Source organism: Rhinolophus sinicus, linkage group LG03 (assembly GCF_036562045.2).
Source record: "Rhinolophus sinicus isolate RSC01 linkage group LG03, ASM3656204v1, whole genome shotgun sequence".
NCBI lineage: Eukaryota > Metazoa > Chordata > Mammalia > Chiroptera > Rhinolophidae > Rhinolophus > Rhinolophus sinicus.
The window spans coordinates 125154560-125180511 of NC_133753.1; the positions used below are offsets into that span (position 1 = coordinate 125154560).

At 33.8% G+C, this 25952-nt stretch overlaps 1 protein-coding gene across 1 annotated transcript in view; it reads left to right on the plus strand.

Moving 5' to 3' along the window:
• Positions 1-25952, plus strand: part of TMEM232 (transmembrane protein 232) — a 166993-nt gene that overhangs the window by 34119 nt on the left and 106922 nt on the right. Inside the window, exons 7-11 of the mRNA XM_019727872.2 lie at positions 1262-1361; positions 3630-3796; positions 10977-11131; positions 21623-21746; positions 22763-23012. Coding sequence (XP_019583431.2) covers positions 1262-1361; positions 3630-3796; positions 10977-11131; positions 21623-21746; positions 22763-23012 — 796 coding nt within the window. The remainder of the gene's footprint in view (positions 1-1261; positions 1362-3629; positions 3797-10976; positions 11132-21622; positions 21747-22762; positions 23013-25952) is intronic.

Genomic DNA, 25952 nt, shown 5'->3' on the forward strand with positions numbered 1-25952 from the left:
TCTTCTAATTTTTCATTTCAATCTCGTAGAGAAGCACAGTACGATATCCAAGTGGTCTATAGGAGGAGATATCTTGCACATGCCTTATAAACATTTTATTTTTATTTATTTTTTAAGTCTATAAGTGGTGCATGTTTATAATTTATGGATATACTTGACAAATATTGACGGTGCATTCTCAGAATTTATTTTTCTGTTGGAAGTTTGTGATAAAAATATTTGTGATATCACTGCTATAATACAAAGTTCATGACTTTTGGTGCAATGTACACCATCCTAGCTTCAAAGTCTAGTAGTGGCATTTATTTGCTTAATAGTTGTGGTGAATCACTGAGACTTGGTAGAATCATTTTAGAATTTTGTTAATTTTTTTACGTGTAGATATAATAATCCCCTGCACTATTGTTAAGGGGATTTGCATACACATATATCTTATTCTGATATAGTGATAGCTATTGTTATTATTTTGTCCTCCATAATCTTATGAGGTATCAATTTGGGCACTTGTGTTCCATTTATTTTTATACTTTGTAGGGTTTTTTTTTTTTTTTTTTGTCATTTTCTGTAAAATCTTGCATGTCATATGATTTTTTGAAGATACTCCATTTTCTGTAATCTACGTAAAAAAACTGTTTTAGCTATACATATATTTTAAACTTCACAGAAGTAAGTTATTGCAGTGTTTATTTAGTAATGACTTTTTTAACATGAGGGAATGGGGATCTTAGTATGGCATACTATGCACAGACAGGATATTTCTCAAAACTGTCTAAAGCATTGCTTTTCAACTGTTTTGACTGAGACCCACACGAAGAAATATCTTTTGCCTTGCAATCCAGCACACACATAACTGCACACTCATTTATATACCGAGACAAGGAACTGTGCAATGTACTATGAAATTTTCTCTTCTCTTTTATTTTATTAAAAAAAAATCCCCTCTCAATTGATTTCATGAATCACTTAAGGGGCATGACTTGCTATTTGAAAAAATATTGTTCTAAAGGACATAGAACAAAATATCATTGAGTATTGGTCATTATATATAATGTAGAGATGATTTATAAAAGTTTTTTTTGACTAAACCAGTGTTTCAATCTTGATATAAATGCTTTAAAATTATTTCAAAAGCACATAATCTCAAGAGTTGAAATTGTTCCATCAAAAGCAAATGTAATAAGAAAATGGTTTATTCTTCTTATGGTTTTTAAACATTTATTGATGTGACATAAAAATGCTTTTTTTCTTTCTCTTTTGACAGATTTGCTATTTGGTCTTCTTACGACTTTTTATATATTTCCTGCATGGTCACCTAGAAAGTTTTAAACAACATTTACTTAGGCTTCAACCATATTTATACGGTAGACTATCTTTTATTTTCTATACTTATAAATGTTTTATGTTATATTTTGAGAAGCTCAGACTATCACTGTAAAGAGCGTAAACTGTATTTTATTTTTCATGGAAGGTAATAGGTGCAGTGTTGAAGAGCACAGCTTCTGAACCAGATTGCATGGGCTTTACTTTTAAGTTTCTTAGTTAACTTAGTGTACGACCTTGACTGACTCCATTTTCTCATCTGTAATAGTGCTCACCTCTCTGGATTTAAGAAACTTAATTCATATTTTAGTAAGGTAACACTAATTGCATGGCGATGCTGGACTGGAGTAAGGAGAGAGTCAATGAAGGAGTTCAGTTAGCCATGACATTTGTATAGACAAGAGATGTTAAATGTATGAACTATTAAAATGAGACGAGGGTAGAGTAAAATAGCTTGGATAAGTGTTTAGGGCGGAAAAGACACTGGACTTGGTGATCAATTGGATCTAGTGTATACAAGGGAAAGTGAGGAATCCAGAAGGAATCTTAAGTTTTACATACTGGCTAATAGGGTCAAGATAATGGTGCTGTAAACTGGGAAAAGTTTGGAGAAATGTTGGACATATTGAATTTGAAGTTTGCTCAGGTACAGATACTCAGCAAGCAGTTGGAAACATAGGTTTGGAACTATGGAAATAAAGGAAGCCTGCGATTCACTTATTTCATGGATATTAACATGAATGATTTGACAGTCGTCCATGTTAAAATGGCCGAGATAACCTAGGGGTGGGAGGTGGTGGTGGTGTAAATTAATTCTAGGAATTAGTCTTGGGGAATATAAACATGTACTAGGTTAGAGTAACAGTCATCAGTAAAGGAAAATTAACAGAAATAGGAGGGAGTGATGACAGAAATCCAAAGGGGAGGTTCAAGATCAACATTATCAAGAGCTGTAGAGGGACTAAATAGCAGGAGGTCTGAAAGTAAGGATGGGCTTCCGCAATCAGAGAAACACTGTTGATCTTCAGAGCATCCTAAGTGGAGAGGTGAAAGCAAAATTCAAAGTGAACATAAACAAAGAGTGAAGGGAAAGTTTAAGCATAAGACAAAGATGGTGGACTATCTAAAACAGCTTAACTATAAAGGGAGGGAGAAAGATGTCAATAGTTGGGATGGAAAAACCAGGTCAAAAGTAGAGAAGATTAAGAGATGGAGAGACTCAAGATACAAGAAAGGGGATGGTATTTGATAGAAAAAGTCATGGAGGAAGGAATAGAGGTCGTGATAGTGGAAGTGTTTTGGAGACTGAGCAGTATGCACCTCTATGACAGGGCATGAAGCCACGACAAGGCCATGGACTGGAGGGACAGGAATTCTTGTTTATCATATCATTTCTTTGGATTTTGTCATTACATTATAAATCCCTTCTTTAACTCCTCATGGTGTTCAGCATAGTGACACATCAAATATTCAGATGATGGTGGCAAATGCATTTTGAAAAATTATTTGAATAATACCTGAAGTTCTTATATTAGCCTTTTATTGTGGATATATCTCAAGAAAACCAACATCTTTCTTTCATGTAAGGATTAAATCCCCAGATTTTTCCCTTTTATCAAATACTGCTAAGCAGAGCCTTACTGAGTCTACATCTCTCTCTTCAGCAACAGGCTGATTCCTACCTGAGGCTGTTAGCTGCTGCTACTTATCCATATAGCCATCCACTGGTTATTACTAATTTTTCTACTGTGTCACTGGACTAACACTCAAAGATTGTCTAAAAGTTTATGAAAAGAACATCACAAAGAAGGTTCTGTTAAATATCACATAATTCATGTTAAATGGCATAAGTGTTGCTATGTTTTAAATATTTACTCTTAAAAATTAGTAACATCTCGAAAAGGAATAAAAATGCAGAATGTTGGGTTAAAAGCAATGACTTGTTCGTAAAGTTACAATTTTAAAATACCCATTATGAATATAGTATCTATTGTAACTTTATTTATTTTCAGATGAAAGTTTCCAAGCATTTTTGTGCAGTAACTATACTTAACTGGGCATTCAATGATTATGGAATTGCTGTTCTGAATTATATAAACCCTTTATGTGTGAATTATTTACCTTGTAGTTTCCTATTACACCACCAGGGGTCATACCTAACATTATAAATCTTGATCTGATGGGGAAATGTACAGCAGTTTTTGCATTGAAGTACTGAATCTAATTATATTTTAATAACTGAAAGACAAATGGAACACTATGCAAGATATTAATGAAATATTCCTCTCAAATTTTTATTCTTACAATAGCACTTTCTTTCTCTGGAGAATCATATTACAAGTATCCAAACATCTTTTCAAATGTGCAATTTGTTCTGAAAACCATGGAAATTATATGTGAAAGAGAATTATTATCTGGATCAATTTTTAGCCCTGTGGAAAATACGAAACGACATAAGAACATAGATTCTGATATGGTGAGTCTATCCTAGTGCATGAGGAATCAGATAAGATTACTATGATTAAATAATTGTGCTTACCAATTCAGTAAGCGTTGCTGAAGATGAGCTGAGCTACAGGAGGAGTGAACAGCAAATACACTAAATTCACACAACCATATGCACATTTCCTGTATTAATAGGATTAGTAGTAGGTATTAATATGCACGACTACTACTTTAAATAGAGGAATGCCATAAAACCTTCTTCCTTATAGAGTCCATCTCAGCTATTAATTGAAAATTACAACATAACTTAGTTTGACTTATAAATGAACATTTTAAGATATTACATTTTATTGGACAGAAAGTATGTAAAGTGCAGGCTATTAATGAGAGCAAGTGTAATATTTTTATGCTTCCATAATTCATAGGTAATAACATTTAACATGCTATTAAAATCACTGAAAAAATTTAAATGGTTCAAAATTGAGGAATTAAAATAATCCCTTATATATGAAAAAAACCCTTTTTATTTCTAACTCAGATATTAGTGATTAATATTAGAGAAAACTAGCGGTCCCAATTATATAATTGGTAGGGAATAAACTATTATGTAAATATATTATGTAAACAGAAATACAGTGAGCCATACAATTGTTCATTTACCTTATAGGCTGATGTACTTCAAAGAGAAATTTCAGTCTGTGGGGTTCATAATGCTTTACTTCCTTTTCTCACCTGTATTCCAAAAGAAAGCAGTGAACTCTTTGAAATTTTGATTCTTTAATTTTTTTGTTATATATTTATTACTTTATAGTTTATAAAGAGAAAATTTGTTTTTCGGATAATTTTTAAAAAGAAAAAAATATGTTTAACATAGTGCAACTTGAAACAACTAAAGACATTTAAGGACGATTCTCTTTAAATAGTTTTATCTACAAGTTGCTTCACAGTTTTCCCATGTGTTCGTTGGGCCCTTTCTAAAACTAAAATGGAAGCATCTAAGGAAAAACATTTAACCATATCTATTTTTAATCTTTCTAGGCTTTAATGTTTTCTCTTTCACTCATTCCTTGGTGAACCATTTATATAAAGAGTGACATATACTGAGTAATTTGAACCTGTTGGTTATGATTACTAGTGAACACAAATTGCTTCATGCATAAAAGGGATGTTTTTAAGTTTAAAAATGTTTTAACAATAAATATATAATCTAAGACATTGAACAGCAGAAAGAGCAGTGATCATGAAGAAGAAAGACCTGCTCACCAACTGGCCTTGTGATGGTGGGGGTGGGGGGAGGTCCATTAAACTTCCAAATCCTCATTTGATTATCTTTGAAAAAGGCATCACCTCACATTGTAAGGTATAAAAATGTTGAATCACTATATGGTACACCTGAAACTAATACAGCTAAATATATAATATTGCATAGCAACTATATTTAAAACATGATATATACCATATTCTTAACTGTTTCTAAGTTGCTTAAGATAAACTTTAGTTTTGAGACATGTTATTTATGAAGTAAAGCTGATTTTCATTACTGACTTTTCAAAAAAAGGCATCACCATATTGGTCATCATCATCATCATCATCATTGTCATACATGCCCTAATCTGTAGGGTTGTTGTGAAGATTGCAAAAAAGCATGTGCCTTGTAAATTATTAGATGCCACGCAAATGCAAATAATGGATATTAGAAAATATATTTTGGGACTCACTTTTACTTAGGCAGTTAAATATAATAATTTTCATCTAAGGACATGGTTATGCTGAATAAATGTGCATAATTATGTAGTTAATTATGCTTAAGTTAATATAGTGGTTTGAGTGGTTTTCCTTTAAACAAATAAGATACTGCAAAATCTCCATGACAATCTTCATGGTGATGAGGCAGGCAACCTTCAGTGTTGATTCTGCTTCTCTTTAAGTATCAGTCTTTTTGTCATTCTTAGTGTATGTGGTCTGACAATTAAGTTCATGAACTCATCCTAGAAAAAGTGCAACATACCTCATTGCTGAATATCACTATGGTCACCTTCAAAGTACTCCCCTTGGGAAGCTATGCACTGATGCCAGCGCTTAGTCCACTCTTCAAAGCAATTTGGGATCTCTTTTTCTGCAATGGTATCAGAACTGTTGTTGTAATTCCCTTGGTGTCCTGAATGTCATGAAAATGTCTTCCTTTCAATATTTCCTTTATCTTCAGGTAAAGAAAAAAGTCATTGGGGGCCAGATCAGGTGAGTAGGGAGGGCATTCCAATACAGTTACTTGTTTACTGACTAAAAACTCCCTCATAGGCAGTGCCGTGTGAGCTGGTGCATTGTTGTGATGCAAGAGCCATGGATTGTTGGTGAAAAGTTCAGATCGTCTTTTTCACGCAGCCTTTTCAGCACTTCCAAATAGTAAACTTGGTTAACTGTCCAGTTGGTACAAATTCATAATGAATAATCCCTCTGATACCAAAAAGAGTTAACAACATCCCTGCAATAAATTCACAAACTTAATTGACCTCGTAAATACACAGCAAGGAAATGGAAGCTTAATGCTGTACAACTTGGCTTGAACTGGAAGGGGCAAAAATGTCAACACGTGAAAAGAATGTATCTCCTTAGAGTGGGAAAAGTCACTAAGTTTCTGTGCCTTTTTCCACTTTTTAGAACTAAGGGCATAGTTTCAATCTTTTCTAAATTCCATGTCAGCTCTGTACATGTGATCCTGTGAAGGGATTATAACAGATTTTAGCCTATCAGATTTATTGCTCTCCCTTTTCCCCTCCCATTACCTCATAATATAAAGAATATAAAAGGTAGTGTAGCCACCATGCTGCTAAAACGTCTGGTTGAGCTAACTGATTCAGTGCTTGATTCCATGTTTAAATGTTGTTTCCCATTTTCAGCCCAATTTCTCCAGTATTAATCTAAGCCAGCCTCTCCAGTTCAGTTGAGTATTTCCCATTCAGTACCTTCTGGGAAAAGAAAGGAGAAAAAAGACAGACCTGGGAATGTAAAATATACATTTGTATTCATTCTCTCTCCCTTCTTTGTTATTAGTATGCTATACTAGAGGATTTGTGAATTTATTCCCACAGCCCTATCCTCCAGTAATGCTAAAAGGTCTGTGACAGTATATTTTGGCCACTGTAAAATATTTTTAATATATTTATAAGCATTGGAGAATACTAATAATTATTTAATTTGTTTTCAAAGTATCACTATAAAATTGCTGAAAATAAAAAGAATTCTGTAGGACATATGCACTAGGATACACACAAAATCAGTGCTGCTTCTATTTAAGAATGGGACATTTCCTTTCTCTTGCTGGAACCCATTTTTCCTTTTAATATCCTTTTAAGCTGATCCAGACAGAGGGTTTCCATTGACTTTGACAAATGGTACATCTTAATTAGCTCTGCGGATTGCACAGCCAGACAACTGGATTGAGTTTTCCACTCTGTTCTCTGCTCACTAGCAAAGCTGGATTTGCTAAGAACAGTTGTTATATGATAATAACATAATTCTTTGGAGAAGGTAGATTCAAATTCAGCTAAAATGCTATAGAGCCTTTACAGAATAGTTGCAGCTGTCCTGAAGTACAAATGGTTTGCTGAAAACTAGGAAACACAGAGTTGACATTCAAATGTGTTTAGCAATCTCATCCTCTAATGCTTTAAGTACTGAGTAAGCCAAGGCATTATCTAAATTTCGGACATTGTGTGCTGTACAGTAATTGTAAATGGTTACTAGGAATTGAATTAGACTGAGACCCAGGTTCTTTAAGATTAGGAGCATTATCCTATGCTTCATGTCCTATTATCCAAGTAACATATTTGTATTGAGAAGTCCTTTCACGGCAATGTCAACCATCCCCAAAATGACTGAAAATAAGGATGAAAGTCAAAACGCTGTCTCCCAGAAGCCAAAACAGCCCATGTTTTAAAGTTCATTTCTGTTATAAAAGACCTTGGTCAGACACTCAGAGCTTGCGTACTCAGATTTGTATAAAATTCAAGCTTGATGTAGTTATCTGAATTCTCAGCCAACAGAAGATTAACAGTACTCTTGAAGGTGAGCTTCTCAAAGTAGGCATTGTACAAGCTGGCAGTGATCGCTTGATGGAGGAGGTAATCTTGAGGATGTGACTGAGAGTTGACCTTCGAGCTGGCCCTGGACAATTGGGCAATTGGAGGCTTCTCAGCCCCTCCTCTGTCCTTGGAATGAATATTCTGCTCTCCATTTCCACAGTGGGAGCCATTTTAAAGGACACAACCTAGAGAGAGCAACATGTTGTTGAGACCATCTGGTCTATATGTGCCTGACCCAGTTAAGGAGTCTATATAAGCTAAGATTTCGTCAGTTGGGTGTGGAGATCTATTCTTTTGTGGCTGTTCAAGACAAGCCTCATAAGTAAGTTTCCTTGCTGATTAAGCCGACCAATCTGGAGTGGTCTGCCTCTTTCTTAGGTCTCTCATGCCCTCCATGTACAGGGGTCCAGTTTGCAAACGAACATAGCCCAAAGCTGGATAGGACAGCAAGGGGGGAGATGAAAGAACTATGGGAAGTGGTCATAAAGCCAAACAATAAGAAGAAAGGAATGAAAAAAGAGGGAAAGAAGGAAAGGAGGGAGATAACAGAGGGAAGGAAAAGGGAAAAAAGAAACGTTTTCTGGGAGTCATTGAATGCAGTGCTCTGTGCTTTTTACACTATCTTGTGGTAAAAAGATTCTTCTTCTTCTTTTTTTTAAATTTCCAAACTGTCGCAGACTGTTGTAATCTTCAATTTCATGAACTACTATAATAACGAATTACTGAAAACAAAACATAAAAATGCAAGCATTAATTTTTGTTATTACTCTGAAAATATATCAAATTAACTCTGCCAAATTGTTATAAAAGTTTCTCAGTATGTATTCTTTATTTCCATTTTTGTTAGCAGTTTGCAGATGGCACTTATCTGCCAACCACACCTTAAGTGGGACTGATTTAAAGGCAAAGAACTCTACACCACCTAATAGCTTCGGTTATTATGCTGATGATGTACATGATGATTGTGTTAAATCACATAATCATCATTATTATATTAATTCATTCAAGTTTGGCAAGTACAGTTTTTCCTATTGAAAAAAAGAGAAGAAACTTTACCAAAATTTCCATGCAAATACTTGAAAGATATAAAATACATGAGGATAAGTGATAAGCCTCAGTTACCTGGAACCATTCATAGGTGTGGCAGGTTCATTTGCCCTTGATGCCAATGACCCTCAGCCAAAGGCCACCAAGAACATATGTGCAGTTAAGAAAAATAGACGTATTATTTGTTGCAGAGAGTGAACGCGCACCCAGGGACCCGGGGGATGCCTCCACCAGAGGGTGTCAGAATGCGTCAATCACAGGATTTGGACTCTAATAAACAGGTGTTCTCTTTAGATTTCTAGATACTGCCAGAAAGTAGGAGCAGTTCTATGATTGGGTATTTTGTAAGTGGCACAGTGACTTTTTGTCTGTGCTTAGAAAAAATTATCAAGTGGCTTAATTTGTTTATCATGGTCTCAGAGGAATATTGTCAGAGGTTGAGATTCTGTGAGTTTATATCCAACAGAAGAACAAAATGACTTGGTTGTGAGTGTCAGAGCAGCTTGTAATAATATCGATGTCAAATCCGTTCCAGACACCGGATGCTGCTTTTTTTCTTTCTCAGTGATGAATAAAAATGGCATCATATAAAACTGAAAATAAAGCTTCAATCTTGTTCATTGTGCAAATCTTGACCTTTTCTTTACCAATGCTTTTGGGAATTTTCTCTGGTGATGGTGCATAAGTTTATTAACAAGAATATGTGACCTAACTGAATATAGCCATGCAGTGTACAGTATTTAAAACAAAAAGCATTGATTGTTCTAATTAGTCAAGCCAACCACAAGTTTCAAAATGTATCTATTTTACGTATATCTTTTGAATAAGTTTGCAGCATGAAGGCTGTCAGGCACCCAGGCTGAGACATCTAGAGCTATTTGACAAAAGAATTTCATGTTTATGGGTTCCATTTTTTGGGGGTGGGCACAACCGCGTAGCAGGAAATTGAGTTATTTGGAGAGAATGCTGTATGTGCATTTATTGAAGTCAGTACATCTTAGTCTGATATCTTACGTTATTTTAGAATAAAACTTTTCTATGGAATATTCTAACATTCCAAACAATGACTTGTTTGTTTCTCTAAATCATTGTTCCCCAGAGTCAGTAGCTTTGTGCAGAGACTTTGTCTTACTCATGCCTTTATCTCCAGTGTCTGAGCTCCTGACAGCAAGTTGAGCGATACACATCTGTGAGACTTAACAAAACAGTTTGCTAGAAACTTACAATGTCTTAGTTTAAAATTAATTATGAACACCTGCTCTTCTACCTTAAGAGTACTCAACATGAAAATTATCTTTAAATTGTAGTCTTGATGTTGTTTTATATAAGAAATGAGAATTATAAAGTCCTTTGGAGTCTCTTTAAGCGTTTCCTGAGAATAAAAGAGTAAAACATCAGATAAGTTAGCAATCTGAGTATATATGATAGGATGTGTATTTGAATCTTCACTGTTGACAAAAATTCATTGAGCGTGCTATTTATTATTGTCTCATTATCACATTAGGCCCCTTTATAACAATTACTTTAGTGGACCAGTTAAATCTATAAAACTGTTAGGAAGTACTCTAAGAAAAGAATAAACTAGTAACAGACCATTTGTGTTCTGAATTTGTAAGCTTTTAAAATACTTAGCAGACATTGACCATATCCATCTGGGCACTAGTTTCATCCTTAAAGCAGAACCACATTTTAAACCCTAATTTGCTGTTTGATCATTATTCAAACTTTCCCTTGTCCCCTCCTCCTTTGGTGTCATGGAGAACTAAGTCATATGGAGTCTAAGTGTGTATAATAGTTGTCCCTTAAAGAATAGAAAATTTTGTCATATTGTAGAACTGATGTCTTTGTACATCAGGGTCCTATGTGAAAATATATTAAGACCTCAAGTTCAAGTTAACTTACAAAATATATATACTTACAAAAAACATATTTGACTGGATTCCTCCACTTGGTGCAAAATGAACTTTAAGAAGATATGCATTAAAAATATATGCATTTTCATTTGTATATTTAAAATTTATTTTTACTTTTATTCAAGACAAAGAACTCTTTCTCAGATATATTTTTATATTTTGATTCCAGGAACATTTGCAATTTAATCAGGAAGGATATGAAATTAAACACCTGCTGTGGCACTGTGTTGCTGCCTGGACCTGTGTTCAGAATAATAGTCCTCAGTTGAATAAGGTGCTTGAACATGTCATCTGTCATAAAACACAGCTTCAAAAGAAACGCTGGTAAGAGGGATCCTATAAATCCAAAGTAACTCATGGAGAAACCTTTGTGTTTAAATGTTAAATAACCTTTGTACTTAAATGTTAATCACACCTTAGTTGACTATGAAAAAAATGTATAATCTCAGTTCCAAAGGCAAGGGTAATTTATATATTTTTTGCATTAGCTCATTTCATCAATAAATTGTTCCTATCTATTTTTCTTTTTAGCTAGACAAGCATGAATGTATTACACAGTTCGTCTTTATTAAATGAAATTTATTATTGATAAGTTCATTCCCATGTTTAAAACAGTTTTTATTTTCCAAGTTGTTAAACAATGACAGTGAAGTACAGTTTATTATCTTGGAGGAAATATACTAAGATTCTGTTTCTTTATACCTTATTTGTAACGTGTGACAAAAATGAATCTTGACTGATAACTGTTAGTTTCCTCCTGTACATATGTTAATTTGAGGAGGGAAGAAGAAGTCTTAAATTACTACAAAAGAGGGCATAGGTTCAATGGAGAAAAGAAAAATTTTAAAGGAGAATTTCTGAGGAAATCAATCAGAGATATTCCTTTCCAATATTTGAAGACAATCAGAGTTTTGAATTCCTTTCCCAGTGCTAACAATAATAATAACAAGCCATGACATAGCAAGTTACAAATTCAATTGTCAGATATTTTTCTTAAAATTAGTTCCAGTTTTTAAGCTTCTGGCAGCCCACTCTGCACCAGTGGTCTTTGTGTAAGTAAATTACAAAAATCTGGAGCATTCTTTATGAATGAAAGCTGTTTTCCCAGTTTCATTTGGAAGTTTTGGGGATTCCAGATCAAATAAACATTTCTGGAGGATGGCTTAGAATTTGCCTAATTTCCTAGAAAGAGCCTAGTTTAGAACAGGACTTATCAAGAACTTATTCTGTCTCATGGTCTGATGGGAGCAACCTGCTGAGTAGTGCAGTTAACAAAGATCATGATTCTTTTACATTTTAAAAATAAGGATAGTATCTTTAAATAGAAAAAATCAAATTGCAAGTAGAATATAGTTGTTATGTCAATAATACAGAATATAATTTTGATAAGTATGTATTAAGATAGAGCTGATAAATACAATAAAAGTTAGAGAGTTTTATTGGTGAAAATTAGACTGTTCTGAAAGCCATGGTGATTATTTCAGGACACATTTGTTATAGAAAATAAGTTGTAGGCAATTCAGACATACAATTTTGTTTTCAAAAGGACAACTAGAGCAACTTAGGTCTTGGAGGACTCTAACTTGACTTTAAAAGTAACAGGAATCATATTTTAATACATAAACATAAATGTTTCATGACTGTCAAATTTATTTTCAAAGTATTCTAATAATTACCAAATAAACAGGTTTAAATAAGCACTGACATAGCAAAAGTGGCTGATTAAGAATATTTGATTCTGAAAGTCAAGGAATTGTTTCATTAACCAGATTTTAGTTTTACTGTATTGCAGCAACATTGATTTAATTTAATTTGTTAATGATTTGTTTTTAAGGTAGTTATTTTTTTTTTTTTTATACTTAGCATTTTATAGATTGGCATGTTGGAGATAATACAAACCTTTTTACTTTATGAATGAAGAAACCGAGGCCAAGTTTATTAAGCTTACTAGTGACTGGAGCCAGATTTTAAGGGTCCTAGTGTGACACTCTTTTTAGTACATCATCCCACTGTCATTCTGGCTGCATTCTTAAGGAAATATTAAGGTGCTTTGAGGTAACTTGTCACTGAGTCTTGACTTCTCTTTTTCTGGAAGGGCATTGTGGAAATCAATTGAGGAAGGAGATGGCAGTGTTTAGACAATGCTGAATGAATACAGGGGTAAATTGAAAAAAATGGTGATGCACAGTGATTGTTTATAATAGAAAGGAAAAGATAATTGTTTTAAAAAGCACTGCCAGATAATTTTGATTCTATTTCTTATATTTACGGTGTTTTTTAAAGAAAAATGCTTACTCTTTTTCAGAAAAAGTAGATGACTCTGGTAAACAAAAATAACCCACTGATATTAAAAGATTAATGTGTTGTTTTTTTAAGTTAGCAATTTGACTAACTTTACTGTTAGTCAAATTCTCTTATAACATCATACCAAATATTAAAAAATTCACTTCTCTTCTTACAAAGTATTTAAGTTACTTATGTAACAGCCTATAACAGCTTTCAAGAAGTCATTATTCTAGATAAAACAAACTGTGATATAATTATCAAAATCACACCAGAAATGCTTTTACATGGTCTCATGTACTCCTAAAATTGGGCATATGTGGAAAAATAAGAAAATGAACTGAATGTATTTAGAATTAAATAGAAATATTGAGGCATCTGGCCTTGATAGTAAATTAAGACTTTGTCAGGACTTGCTGAACCAGATAGCTTTAGAATTGTGACACTTGGAAGAGGGTATTTTTGGTTTAGTACCTGAAATTCAATGCCAAGTGACTATTAACAGGAGCAATTTCATTTTCCATGCGTATCAGTAAAGTACCATAATGATGAATAAATGTTCAGATATTTAAAATGCAGAGGGAAACCACTCAACTGATTGATCAGACGAAATTTCATTGATGGCAAAATTTTCTTGTGTCCATGCAGGTGAGTGCTTCTTATCTGCTCATTTCTGATACTGTCCATTCGTAGAGGATTTATCATGTATATGCCTGCCTGACTTCTTATAACCCCTTTTATGAAGATCATGTAATATGAAAGGAAAGAAATAGAAGCAAATGGTTTCAGCTGAGTCTGGAAAAGAGCAGGCCCAAGATCCATGAAAGGACTCAAAGGACTAGCAGAATTAGAGCAACTTCTGCTTGGTGGGGGAGGGGGAAAAAACTGAGGAAAGGAAATAAACTGAAGACAACACATTATAAAACAGGATGAAGAAGTAGAGAAAAAGAGAATACATGAGCCCCTCCCAGCTGCCAAGCCCCAACCTTTATCTTGGAAGTTGAGCTGCCTGCCAGGAGCCGCAGATAAGCAGCTTTCTGTGAGGCAGATTTCCACTTAATATGGATAAATTTTATATGATGCTTTACACTCTCAGTGCTCCACCCTGTGGTTTGGCCTTTTAGAAACTGCCCTATTTGCTCTGGGGAGATAGCTCCAGCCAAAGCAAAAGGCTTTCTAATCTAACATGAAAATAATGCATTGTGTTTATAATTGAATTATTAGCCAATGAAGACTGCTGAGAAATGTGGTATGGCATTTCAGTAGAGCAGTATAACACATAAAATTATATCTCCCAAAGCAAAACAGCCAATTTAATGCACTACATGAATGGATTAAAAAAAAAACAAAAACTTGACAATTTAAAGTTATATCAACATGGCAAGTGTTTTCTAGATATCCAGTATTTGAGCTCTCATTGAAATGACTCGAACAAAGAATCAACTGCTTTGTATGAGCAGCAATGCCTCCATTTCTGGGTATCTGCATCACTGATACCCACATTGTCTATCTCCATGAACCCCAATGATTATAATAATGTTTATGTGACATTTTTACCATAAAGACATTCAAACAAAAGTTTTCACCAATAACCGTCCACATTATTCATGAGCTAAGATGTCAATATTTGTCCTCACTCTTCTGATTTAGTTCTTGGATTTCTTATTGATCCTTTGATCTTTTGAGCTAAAAATAAACATTTAGTCTGTATCAAGAGTAAACATATAAATTTTGTTTTGCTACGTTATAGTGCAGTGAAAAAAACATTCAACCTCAAATCAGAAGACCTGAGTTTTAGTTCTATTTTTGCTACCTGTCTAATTTTGAATGAGTCACTTAACCTCTATGAACAGTCTAGTTAGCAGTTAAATACAGATAACAGTCACCCCCAAAGAGCTTTTGAGGGATTTAAATAGATAAGTAGTATGAAAACATTTTTTATACGCTCATTCTCCCCTAATATTTCATTTCCTGCTAGTTGAGATCTGAATTAATGTTTTTCCAGCTAGACTCCTGCCTACTGAATTTCTATCTCAGTACCTGACACATGTGCTCTGCTCAGGTTAACCAAATTAGACGGCTTAAGTACTACATTTCAGAACCATTCCCCTGCTCTGGGCTCTCAAGGTCACAATCTTGACTCGGGCCATTATTGTCTCATAACTCTTGTAGCTTATTAACTGGCTTTTTTGCCTTAAGTTTTCTCCTCAATAAACTCATACTCTGCTTCCAGGACCACAATATTCTCCCACTTAAAATTATTTAGTAAGAATTGTTTTTACATGGCACAAGTCTCCTAACTTGCCATGATTTTTAAAAATCAAGAAGAGAAACAACAAAGACTGAAAGATCCTGCTACTGGGATTCATTACCACCAACTGACCACACAGTCAGAGGAAGTACCTGATAGAGCTGAATGAAAGAAAACAATTAGCACCTGCGTATGCCTTCTCGGATGAAGGAGCAATCAGTGCCTGTTGACATTCCATCCCTTCACTCTGCCTCTCATTCTTCCCTGGAGTTCCAAGAATGAAATTCTGTAAGCAGGGGAAAGAACTCTTCCAGCAGAAGAAAGACTAGCTTTTCATATAGTCCATCTCTTCTGAATATCAAAAAGCAGGCAAAGGCAAGAAAAATGTATTCTTTAAACTAGTTTCCTTAAATGATCAAAATCAAGAATGAGTTTATGACTGCTCTCTGCTCCAGGTGCAGTGAAGTTTGAGACTCATTTATTTATCCTAATCCTCCCCTTCTTTGCCTGTGAATATAAACTTGAGTTTCTGATAATATGTGGTCAAATCATCATTTAAATGTTGTATCTTCTCCTTGAAAAATAATTTGTGTATTTACATTTATTTTTTGTATCATATTTATAAAATTATTTTGACATCAAAATTTATCTATTTTTCCCAATCACTGTCGGCCTCTTAACAGTAGAATTTCCCATTCTTAAGCTCTTAAGTACTATTTTGTCACCACGCAGCAGCTTAACTATTTGTTTCCTTGTATCTGCCCCCAAAGAAAGGAGAGTCTGTAAAACGGATCCTTTTAGGGACTTTGCTAAACCTTTGTGTTTGCACCTTATGCCTCCCTGTTTGGTCCCAGAAAGATGACTAGACAGTCAATGATGGGTAAGATTCCTCATGGAAGGAACAACTCAAGGCAGACGCAGTCGTGGGGACCAACAGGAGAACCCACGGGGTTCACAGAGGTAGGTACAGCCCCACATCTTCCTCAGGCTAAGGAAAGCCTCAGCCTCTGTGGCTGCATTCCTTCCCAAAACCTTCAAGGGAAGCGATTCAATGAGAGTCTCTCCATCTATTCATATGCATATAGGTTTTGTCCCTTGGGGAAGTTGAGACTTACGGTCCAGCTGCCTGCAGGCAAGGGTGATTGACTTAAATCGGTTTCCTATTATGATGTATGGAATTCACAGATCTTGAGATTGACAAGCTTTATCTCCTTTACTTCCCCACCGAACTAGTAAAAGCTGATGCTAGGCCTAATTAGGGCTTCCAGTCCTTGAGATTGGGGGTCCCTTGGTCTGCTTAAACCCTATGCATGACTACTGCCTTTTCTTAACCCTGCGCCTCCCACCTCGCTCCCCACAACTGTCGTCGCGTGGGATGCAACACTGTTTATTTTTTGGTTGGCTTGAGTAAATTTCTAAATATGAACGTAGGTGACCTATTTTATTACGTGAACCATTGATTACACACAAAAAACCTTTGGCTGAGTGTAGCATTTGTCACCATTTATTTTTCCTCTATAAAGTATAATGTACATTTTATCTGGAAATAGGATTCTGAGTCCTAGTTTTATTTTTTTTCTTAAATTTCCCTTTTAAAATCTATATGTATTGCTATGTTGTTTTCTAACTTACAGTTATGATGAGATGTTCAGTCAGTCTCCCTCTTTTTAAAATTTTATTTTCAATCCAGAATTTTTTAGGAACACCTTTGTGATTTGGTAGGCCGGCAGTAAACAAGATCCTCTCTTGTCTCACTGACCATCTTAGGAAGCTGTTGGGGCAAATCCTCCATTTTACTTACAGAAAAGCCCCTACTATGTGAAATTGCACAGACATGCTCTAGCTATTGGTCCACATTTTTTGAAGGCCTTCCATTGATTACTCATCATTTACACGTGTTCCCAACTCTTGCCTCTCTGTGCTTAGGGTTTTTCTTATATTTTGGTAGAAAACTCATATGCCTGCATTAAATTTTAAATTAAATTTTGGGCTTCCTGGCATTGGACATGTTTTCTTTTATTTGGATCCCATTTTCTTCAGAACTTTAAAATTCGTAAAGTTTTTTTACCCCCTGTGGTACTGTAGATTTATTTTCTTGATTTTATGTTTCTTTGGTTGTTTCAATAGAAAGTGATGGATCTCAGTTTGCCAGCTTTAAATGCAGTTGTCTTCCTCTAAATTATGGAAAAAATTTTCAAGTTTGCTCCCTTTTAAGTGTTAGTTTTGTGGTTAACTTCCTCAACTATGGATTTGAATTATATTTTTGTAATTTTAATTTCCTTGCAATCTCTTGTTTTCCTAATATAGTACCTTCCATATCAGTGTTCAGGCTTTTCATTGCTGTGTTTTCTTCCTGGGCTTTATTAAAGATGCTTAAGAATCTTGTAAAAATATCTTCTGGTTCCTGTAATAAATCATTTTCAGACGTACGATCCTCTCTGAGTATTCAGACTGACACTCTCTTTGACCTTTGCTATAATACATTTTTTATTGGTCTCATGTTGGGTATCCTCCTCCATTTTCCATTCTACTTATCTCAGAACTAGGAGAAATCTATAAAAACTTGGTATTTTTAAATAAGAGATTTGTGTTCACTGCGTACCTAACAGCATTGTTAAAAGCTACAACACTCAACATGAAAAATCATCAGGGACCTTCCTGTATTCTCCCTACTCTTTGATATTTTACCTTCGAGGAGAAAATATACTCCTTTATTCTCTTATAGTACCCCCCACCCCCACCCCCATCTCCTACACACACACCCTCACAAGAAGTGTTTCTACACTTTTTGTCATCTGGAAGTAGTCACCTCTGAATAAATATGGAGAGATGAGGAAGAAGTTAAGAAATAATACTCTGGCTCCTTAAAAAATCAATACCCCAGAGTAAAGGCACTTTTACTCATTCTATGAAAAACAGAGTAGACAGTAGAGATTTTTTTTTTTTTTTAAATTTAACTTTCTTTGGGGACAAAAGGCTGCTGTGTTTCAGAAAGAGGCACATGAGTACTCCTTATTCCTGTTTTTGATCCAGTTCCATTAATTCTATGGTTTATGAAAATTCCCTATAAATTGCTGTTCTTAGTGACTTCTCTTTCATTCTTAGTGTCAGGCTTGTGTGGAATTTTGACATCATCTGTGTTTCCTGAAGTATCTATTGAAAGACTAAAAAACCCTATACAAAGGTTCTAACTTGGAGGTATTTAATTCCGTCTTTTAAAATTACAATTTTGTCATTGAGGAAACAGATGTAGAGGACTATGGATAACCCAGGAAAACTATTTTGATGCTGAATTTCCTAAACATTTTGTAAGGATGTATGTAGATAGATAGGTAGCTTTTTATGAAACCCTAACTTATTACATTTTAGCTGATTTATATTAGTGTAAAGAACACTGGCCTGGAGTCAGGGTAGCTGAAGTACAGTCCAGGATCTGGTACTGTTTAGTTATGTGCAGTGATTCATACTGATTTTAAAAGTGGAAGAAAAGCTAAAAAGTAAGACTAATCAAGTAACAGTTAATCAAATAAAACAACAATGCTACTTTAAACAAGGCAGTAAACCTGTGCTTTGGTTTCTTTACAAAATTAATGGGGAATCTATACTATTTATAAATTACTTTGTACATGTTTACTCTCATGGCACTGTAAAATGAAGTCAATGTATTAATGATTGAGACTTGGTGTACAATATGAGTTCACAAAGAAGAGTGTGCTGTGTTAAAATTTCTAACATAATCCACTTTGGATTCTCCTTTCTACGTGCATTGATTTTCAGTTTTAATTTTTAACAAACACCAATTTATAGGTATTGATGCTTCTATTCTATTTTTGGAAAAAGCATTTTTACTTATAGAAAATTTTGCAATCAGCAGCATTGATTGAGAATAGTGTTTCTGTTGAAGCATTTTTTCTACCATGGGTGGCTGACACAGATGGATTTTTCAATCCGTATTTCAATGAGAGTGCCCCAGGTTAGTTATAATTTTCCAGACTTAAAAAAGAAAAGAACCAAAATCATATAATTATGAAGTCTATTTGGGGAAAAGAAATTTTGTGAACTCTGAGACTCTCCTCTCCTTTACGTGACCGCATCGTGGTGTATGGGCAGGGCATACTCTGGGGAATGACGTAGTCATTTGTACCTTTTCCTTCAGTCACTCTAGGACTTCACAGAGAAAGAAAGTTATACTCATATTCTTTGACTTTGAAGGAATAGTATTTTTATGATTCAATTCAGTTCAGTATTTTGAACCTGGCCACTTTTACATAGAGTATTTCATTTAAATCTCAGAATATCTCTGAAAAGTAGGTTTTGCTGTCTTTAATTTATAGATGACTAGATTAAGACTGAAATAGGGTACACAAATTGCCCTCCTTAATTAGGGGTGGAGCTAATATTTTTTCCCTATGTATTCTGACACTAAAGTTTATGCTTGTAAACATTGTGCTAAGTGTATCAGTTAGGATTCAGTTCTTGTGCATGTAGCAGTAACCTGATCACAACTGCTCTCCCAAGTAGGGCTTTATTTATTGCACATGACAAGCAGTGCACTACTGATGCACATGATTAAGGGAATCCCTAAGACCCAAGCTCCTTCTGGCTTCCTTTCCTTTTATTCTTAGTATGTGACTTTTATCCTCATTGTTGCAAGATGGCTACTCTGCTTGTGGTATCATGTATACATCCCAAGCAGGAGGACAAGGGTGAGCAAAGGAGGAAAACAACAAAAACCTGTTATCTAAATTTAATCTTTTTTATTAATCAGAGAAATAATAGCTTACCTAGAAGCCTTTCATAATGTATTTCCATTTATTATGGAAATTATAGGTTTCATTGACCAAACCTACATTTAGGTTTCATTGACCAAACCTACATTTATGGCTATTCCATGCTTCAAGGGAATCTGGGGAATCATTTTTTAAATCAAATTTATTGAAGTATAATTTACATACAATGAAATTCACACATTTTATGTATACCGGTCTATGACTTTTGACAAATGCATACACCTGTCAAACTACCACAATCAAGATATAGAACATTTCCATTGTGAGGGGGCAGTATTAACTGAGTACATTGTCATATGGAACAAAATTGAGTTTTAGTTCTAAAAGGAAAAAGGAGTCAAATGCTATTAGGTGGGCAATAAGCAACATTGTATTACTAAAGTTAAATATTGATGTACTTAAATCATAGTTTGGAAAAGCAAGCCAGCAAAACAGGAAATATCTATAGGTGGGAGAAGACTTCAGTTATAGTTAACCTAGCTTAAAACATGAACTTGAAAAAATCTCCCAGATCTCTTTATGTCTCAATTTTCCAACATTAAAAAAAGATTGAAGAAAGGTCTTGAATGTGTCAAAAATTGTATTTCAGATCAAATTAGATAATTTATGCGAAAGCACACTGAGATCTGTAAAGCTCCATTTAATATAAAGAATTGTCTTTTTTTCCATGATGAGAGATGTTTCCTTTTGAAAGTGATGATGAACTTGACTTATTGGCCTAAAATATTACAATAGTGAAATTAAAATGTATTTGTAAAATGTATTAACTCTTTAACTTATTAATGGCCTATAAATAACGCAATATGCAACTGTAGGCAGAGGCAATTTTTACATTTGCATTCTTAACATTTTTCTTTTAAACTATATCTCTTTTAATTGGCTAAAAATAGCAGTAAGTGTATAATTTCTGGAAACTATCAGAATACATGCACATTAATGGCTAATAACTTTTTGTATGATTTCCCAGTTATTATATAATATTTAGCTCAATAAATCTTGACAGTCTCATATATTCAATGTGAAATATAAATTTTATTTTGAGAAAGTGAACTTATAAAATCGAATAATGCTGAATTTTTTGAATATTTAGGAAGACCATGTTTTTTTCCTCTCTCTTGAAAAGAAAATACTCTCTTGAAATTCACCCCTTGGAATCAGTTGCAAAAAGGTGAAAATCAAAACTTATTGTGAGATTTTTGGGGCAATCTCTAGAACCTGAGCCCTTGATTGCTTGTTATACAGGCTCTATAAAGAAATGCTATCTTTTGTAATATTTATTATTCTCAGAGTTTTGTCAGCTATCTTGCCAAAATGTGTCTCTGTCTTGTGGACTTTTATCACAACCAATGTCAACCGATACTAGTCTTTACTGAAAGTAAATGTTTCTGGTAATCGAGGATACTCATTTCTTTTGGCCTGTTACTTTTTTCATTAATAACTGTTTATTATTTTACATTAAAGTCTTTGTTTTTGTCTTAATAAAATTTTCAGGTTGGATTCAGTATTGGCTTTGTTGGTCCTTGGAGAGGCTGCCAAATTAAACATGGCCTGCTTGAAAACTTTAATGGACCTAATGAGAGATTTCCTTTTAAGCATTACATCTGTTCAGAAAGAGGTAACAATACAGTGCTAATTTTGGTGTGCAAAAAGACCTGAATAGAAACAATATTTTTTTGCTACTATTTAAATGGTATATTATATTAGGGCTTTTAATGAGCATAACTTTGTAATAATACTTTTAATTAAATATAAAAGTAAATGTATATTTACTATATATCCCAGTATAGATAGACAGGTAAATACAAATATATATCTAGATAGAGATAGAAATAGATGATATATTTACACATAATACACATACACATACACACACAAGAGAGACTTTATCTTTTATTGACAAATTTGAGATCATATAGTTATATGTGGGTCAGTTTCCTGTTTTAAAAAGTTTAAAATATATTATAAAAACATTTTTCTTTGTTACTATGTTTTGTTAGAATTTACACTTTAGTAGAGATGAGGTAATTTAATCATTTCTGTACTGTTGAACAATTGAGTTTGTTTCTAATTATTCACAGTTAATTACAAATAATGTTAAACTGGTATTCTTATGTATAAAAACTTGATCTGCATTTATGACTGTTTCTTTAGAATAGTTTCAGAAAATCAAATTATTGAGTGACAGACTATGAACTTTATATTCTTAGTACAGATGTCCAAATTCTTTTCCAGAACATATAACTTTCTTGCTTTCCTATGTAAAATGTCTAAAAGTGCCACATTTTTTAAATCCAGAATTGAGCTTTACATAAAAAAGATACTTTTAAAATGTGATATGAAAAATAGTATCTTGTTGGATTATTTTGCATTCTACTGACGACTAAGGAAATTGAAAATTGTTCTCCCTATACATTTTAGCGACTTGTATTTTATATTCTTTGAACTAGGTTTTATGCAATCGACCCATGTAAAATCTGTTTTCTAATGAGTACATTTTAGAAATATTAGTTGATTATGGTCTTTTAACAATTCTATAAAATTTGAAGCTATTTCTTATTATAAGTACAGTATGTAGTTCTTAGTTATGACAAAACATACTTGGATTATCTAATAGCTATTTTCTCATTTTAGGAAGAAAGCTGCAAGGTAGATGATTTTTCCTGGGCCTGGAATGTAGTCTACATATATACAACAATTCTTGCAGAAATCTGCTTGTATGCAGCCACTTCTAATCTGCGAAAAACTGTTTTTGTTGGTTTTTGTGAATGTAAAAGTTCACAAAAAGATATTTTACCCATGGACAAACCAGAACAGCCAGAATTGAGGGAAACTAGTATTTTAGGTCTTTTGAACTATTTCTCTTCAAAAATGTCGGATAATTGTAAGTAAATTATTTTTCTACTTGATGACAAATATTTTTAAAATGTCCTTACATCCATATAGTAATAAGTCTTTTACAAAAAGTTAACATTTCAAAGTGGGAAATAATTTTACATTCAGTAGGACTTCCTACAAATTTAGGAACAATATTTTATAACAGAAATTTTTGATCAATAATTTTAAAACAACTAAAATATAAACTAGAGTCAGTTGATTTATGATTCAAGTTATATTCATTGAAAACAAAATATGACCTTGGGAAAACTTATGAAATGTATATAAGTTTGTTTTATTCTTTTCCATTTAAGAACCTCTCATCCATCTTGTTCTCCATTTTCTCTAGGCATCTGCTGTTTCTCTTGTTCTTTTCCCACCCAGAGGATTTCTCTTCAATCACTCACATAAGTTAGTCCATTCTTCACATCTGACATCTTACTCTCCATCAAAATGTACCTATCTTGTGTCTCAAGACTAAAGGTTGTTTCCTACTGTTGTTTATGAGGGCTATTAGAATAAAATAATTTTATTTTTTAAAGGATACTACAGAGACAATATAAATCCAAAAGTGTCCCTTTAGGTTGACAAGAATTTTATGACTATCATTGCAGTCTGTGCTATTATAGTCTGTTATGTGTATGACTCACTTCCATTAGGTTGATTGAGACTGGAGAATCATGTCTCAATATATTTGTATTTAACCCAGCATCTAGCTTAGTACGTATTTAGCACATAGTAGGTAGTCAATTAATTATAGTAGACTTACTATGTAATAAAGAAATCATTGAATTTAAAATATAATTGCAAGATTTTGAAAGTATTGAAGGAGGCAAGATATTGTCTTTCCTCAGAACCATAGTTCGCTCATTTGGGGTAAATTATGTTTGAATATAATTTTAAATAATAAAACCTTAGTAGTAGATATTAATTTCATTCTCAAAACCTTGGTCACAAAATCTTGGTCACTAATTACTTTCAATATATTTTTGGTTTAATCAGTGGATCGGAAGCTATCATTTCTCATTTCTGAATGCATTTTGCTTGGCCTTTTCCCACTTTTCAAGAAGATTGTACTTATTTTTTATTAGCACCAACTTAAAACAGATCTTTAGACTCTCGTACATATATTGTGTTTCTCCCATGTTTATAGCATTGATAAAGTGAAGAGGTATTTACTTTGTTTTCTGTTCTCACTCTTAAGTTTTTAGAATGGTCAGAAATCTTCCTATATACCAGCTAAACATGATTACGATTTTTAAACTTCCACTAAACAGATTCAGCTACAAATTTTAGATCTTCGACTTCTTTTCCTAGCTGTGCAGAATTAGTTCTTTTTCCCTATGATGGGTCCAGAAGATGCTTCTACATAAGGAGGGTCTTTGCTCCCAGAAGCCTCTTTGCCTGACTCTGACCAGGACCCCTGAACACTGGCCTTCTCAAGATGATAGGGTTGCATCTTTCTGTGGATGCTCAATTTTTTTGATCTCAACAGTCTGATTATTTGTGTTTTTTTGTGTGTGCTTTTTGCCACCCAGTTGTTGATTTCATTGTATTCATTTGCTTATTGTTGATCTTTCTTTCAAGTTTCTTATCTTCTGAAGATTTGATTTTGGTGGTACAGGCACATAATTTGGGTAAATTCTTGGAAGAGATTGCTATCTTTTCTACTTAATTTCAGTTTTGTATTGCTCGGCTTCCTGGATAATACACCCCAAAATAACCTGGCTGAAATAGTATTCTCTTTTCCTATAATTCTATCCATGTCAGCAGCAGACTTATTGAGAATTTTATTGACATTTATGTGATTTTTCTTCCTTTTGAGCGATGTTACACATTATAGAGAGCTATCTGTGAGCTTGAACTTGCCAAGTATTTAGTCATCCTTGGTCACTGTTTTCTCATCTTTATGGCTAAATGAGCACACTTATTTTTGCTCTGTATGATTTCAATACCAAGGGAAAAGTGTGATATCCAAAAACGATAAATTCTGATTATTTTCATATGTGTCCCTAGGCGAGATAGCCACCTAGATATTTGTATTATAAGTGATTGTCTCTGTAAGGTTGATACTTTTGTTTAATTACTTATTGAATAAGTCCTATAAGAATTTCTGAATCTTATTGTACCGATCACCAGAAAGTGCTATTAATCAAAGAGCTTTCTCTACAGATTACATGATGTCATCATTTTATTCTTCTAAATGGCATTATAATAGAGAGGTAGAAGGTAATCCTAACAGACTGTGTTCTGGAAAAACTGCCTTTTGTACATTCACAGGTGATGTGGATGGCTGGCTCCTTTCCTTTCACTGATGTCCTTCTGATGCTTTCCCTTGAACTCAGTAATAAAACACTTAACCAGTATTTTTTTTTTTAAATGTTTTTTCAACCCAGGTGGGCAAATAGATGTTTCTAGCTGTGGAATACCTTTAAAGATCTGATCTGAAATAAAGAGGATAAACATATCAAAATTGCCTCCTCCACAGTCAAAAGTCAATACATTTCTATGACATGAAACTGTGTATAAGCCATAAATAATGCTAGCAGCACTTGTCTCATGATTCTGAGTATTTTGAAACCCTCAGTATTTATAGCATCTTCATGGTTTCCTGTAGGAAATGTTTAAAGTAAGTTGATTATCTGATGACTGTTCTGTTAAACACATCTCAAGAATGGGAGAAAATTCTGCAGCCTTCTTCCTCTCTGTCAGAACCTCCTCTAGACATAAACTTTTGGTCTCCTCCTCATGTTTGTACTGCATTCTTGGCTTTTCTCTGTCAGCCGCTACCATAAAAAGCCGTTACTTTACATGACTGTATAAATACTTTGTCAAATATTTCACCAGTCAAATGATAGCACTTAAAAACTGTGTTAATGTGATTCATTATAACCTGAATCTTTGTAGCATCACTGATTGATTTTACACATAGGGAAAATGCTTTGAG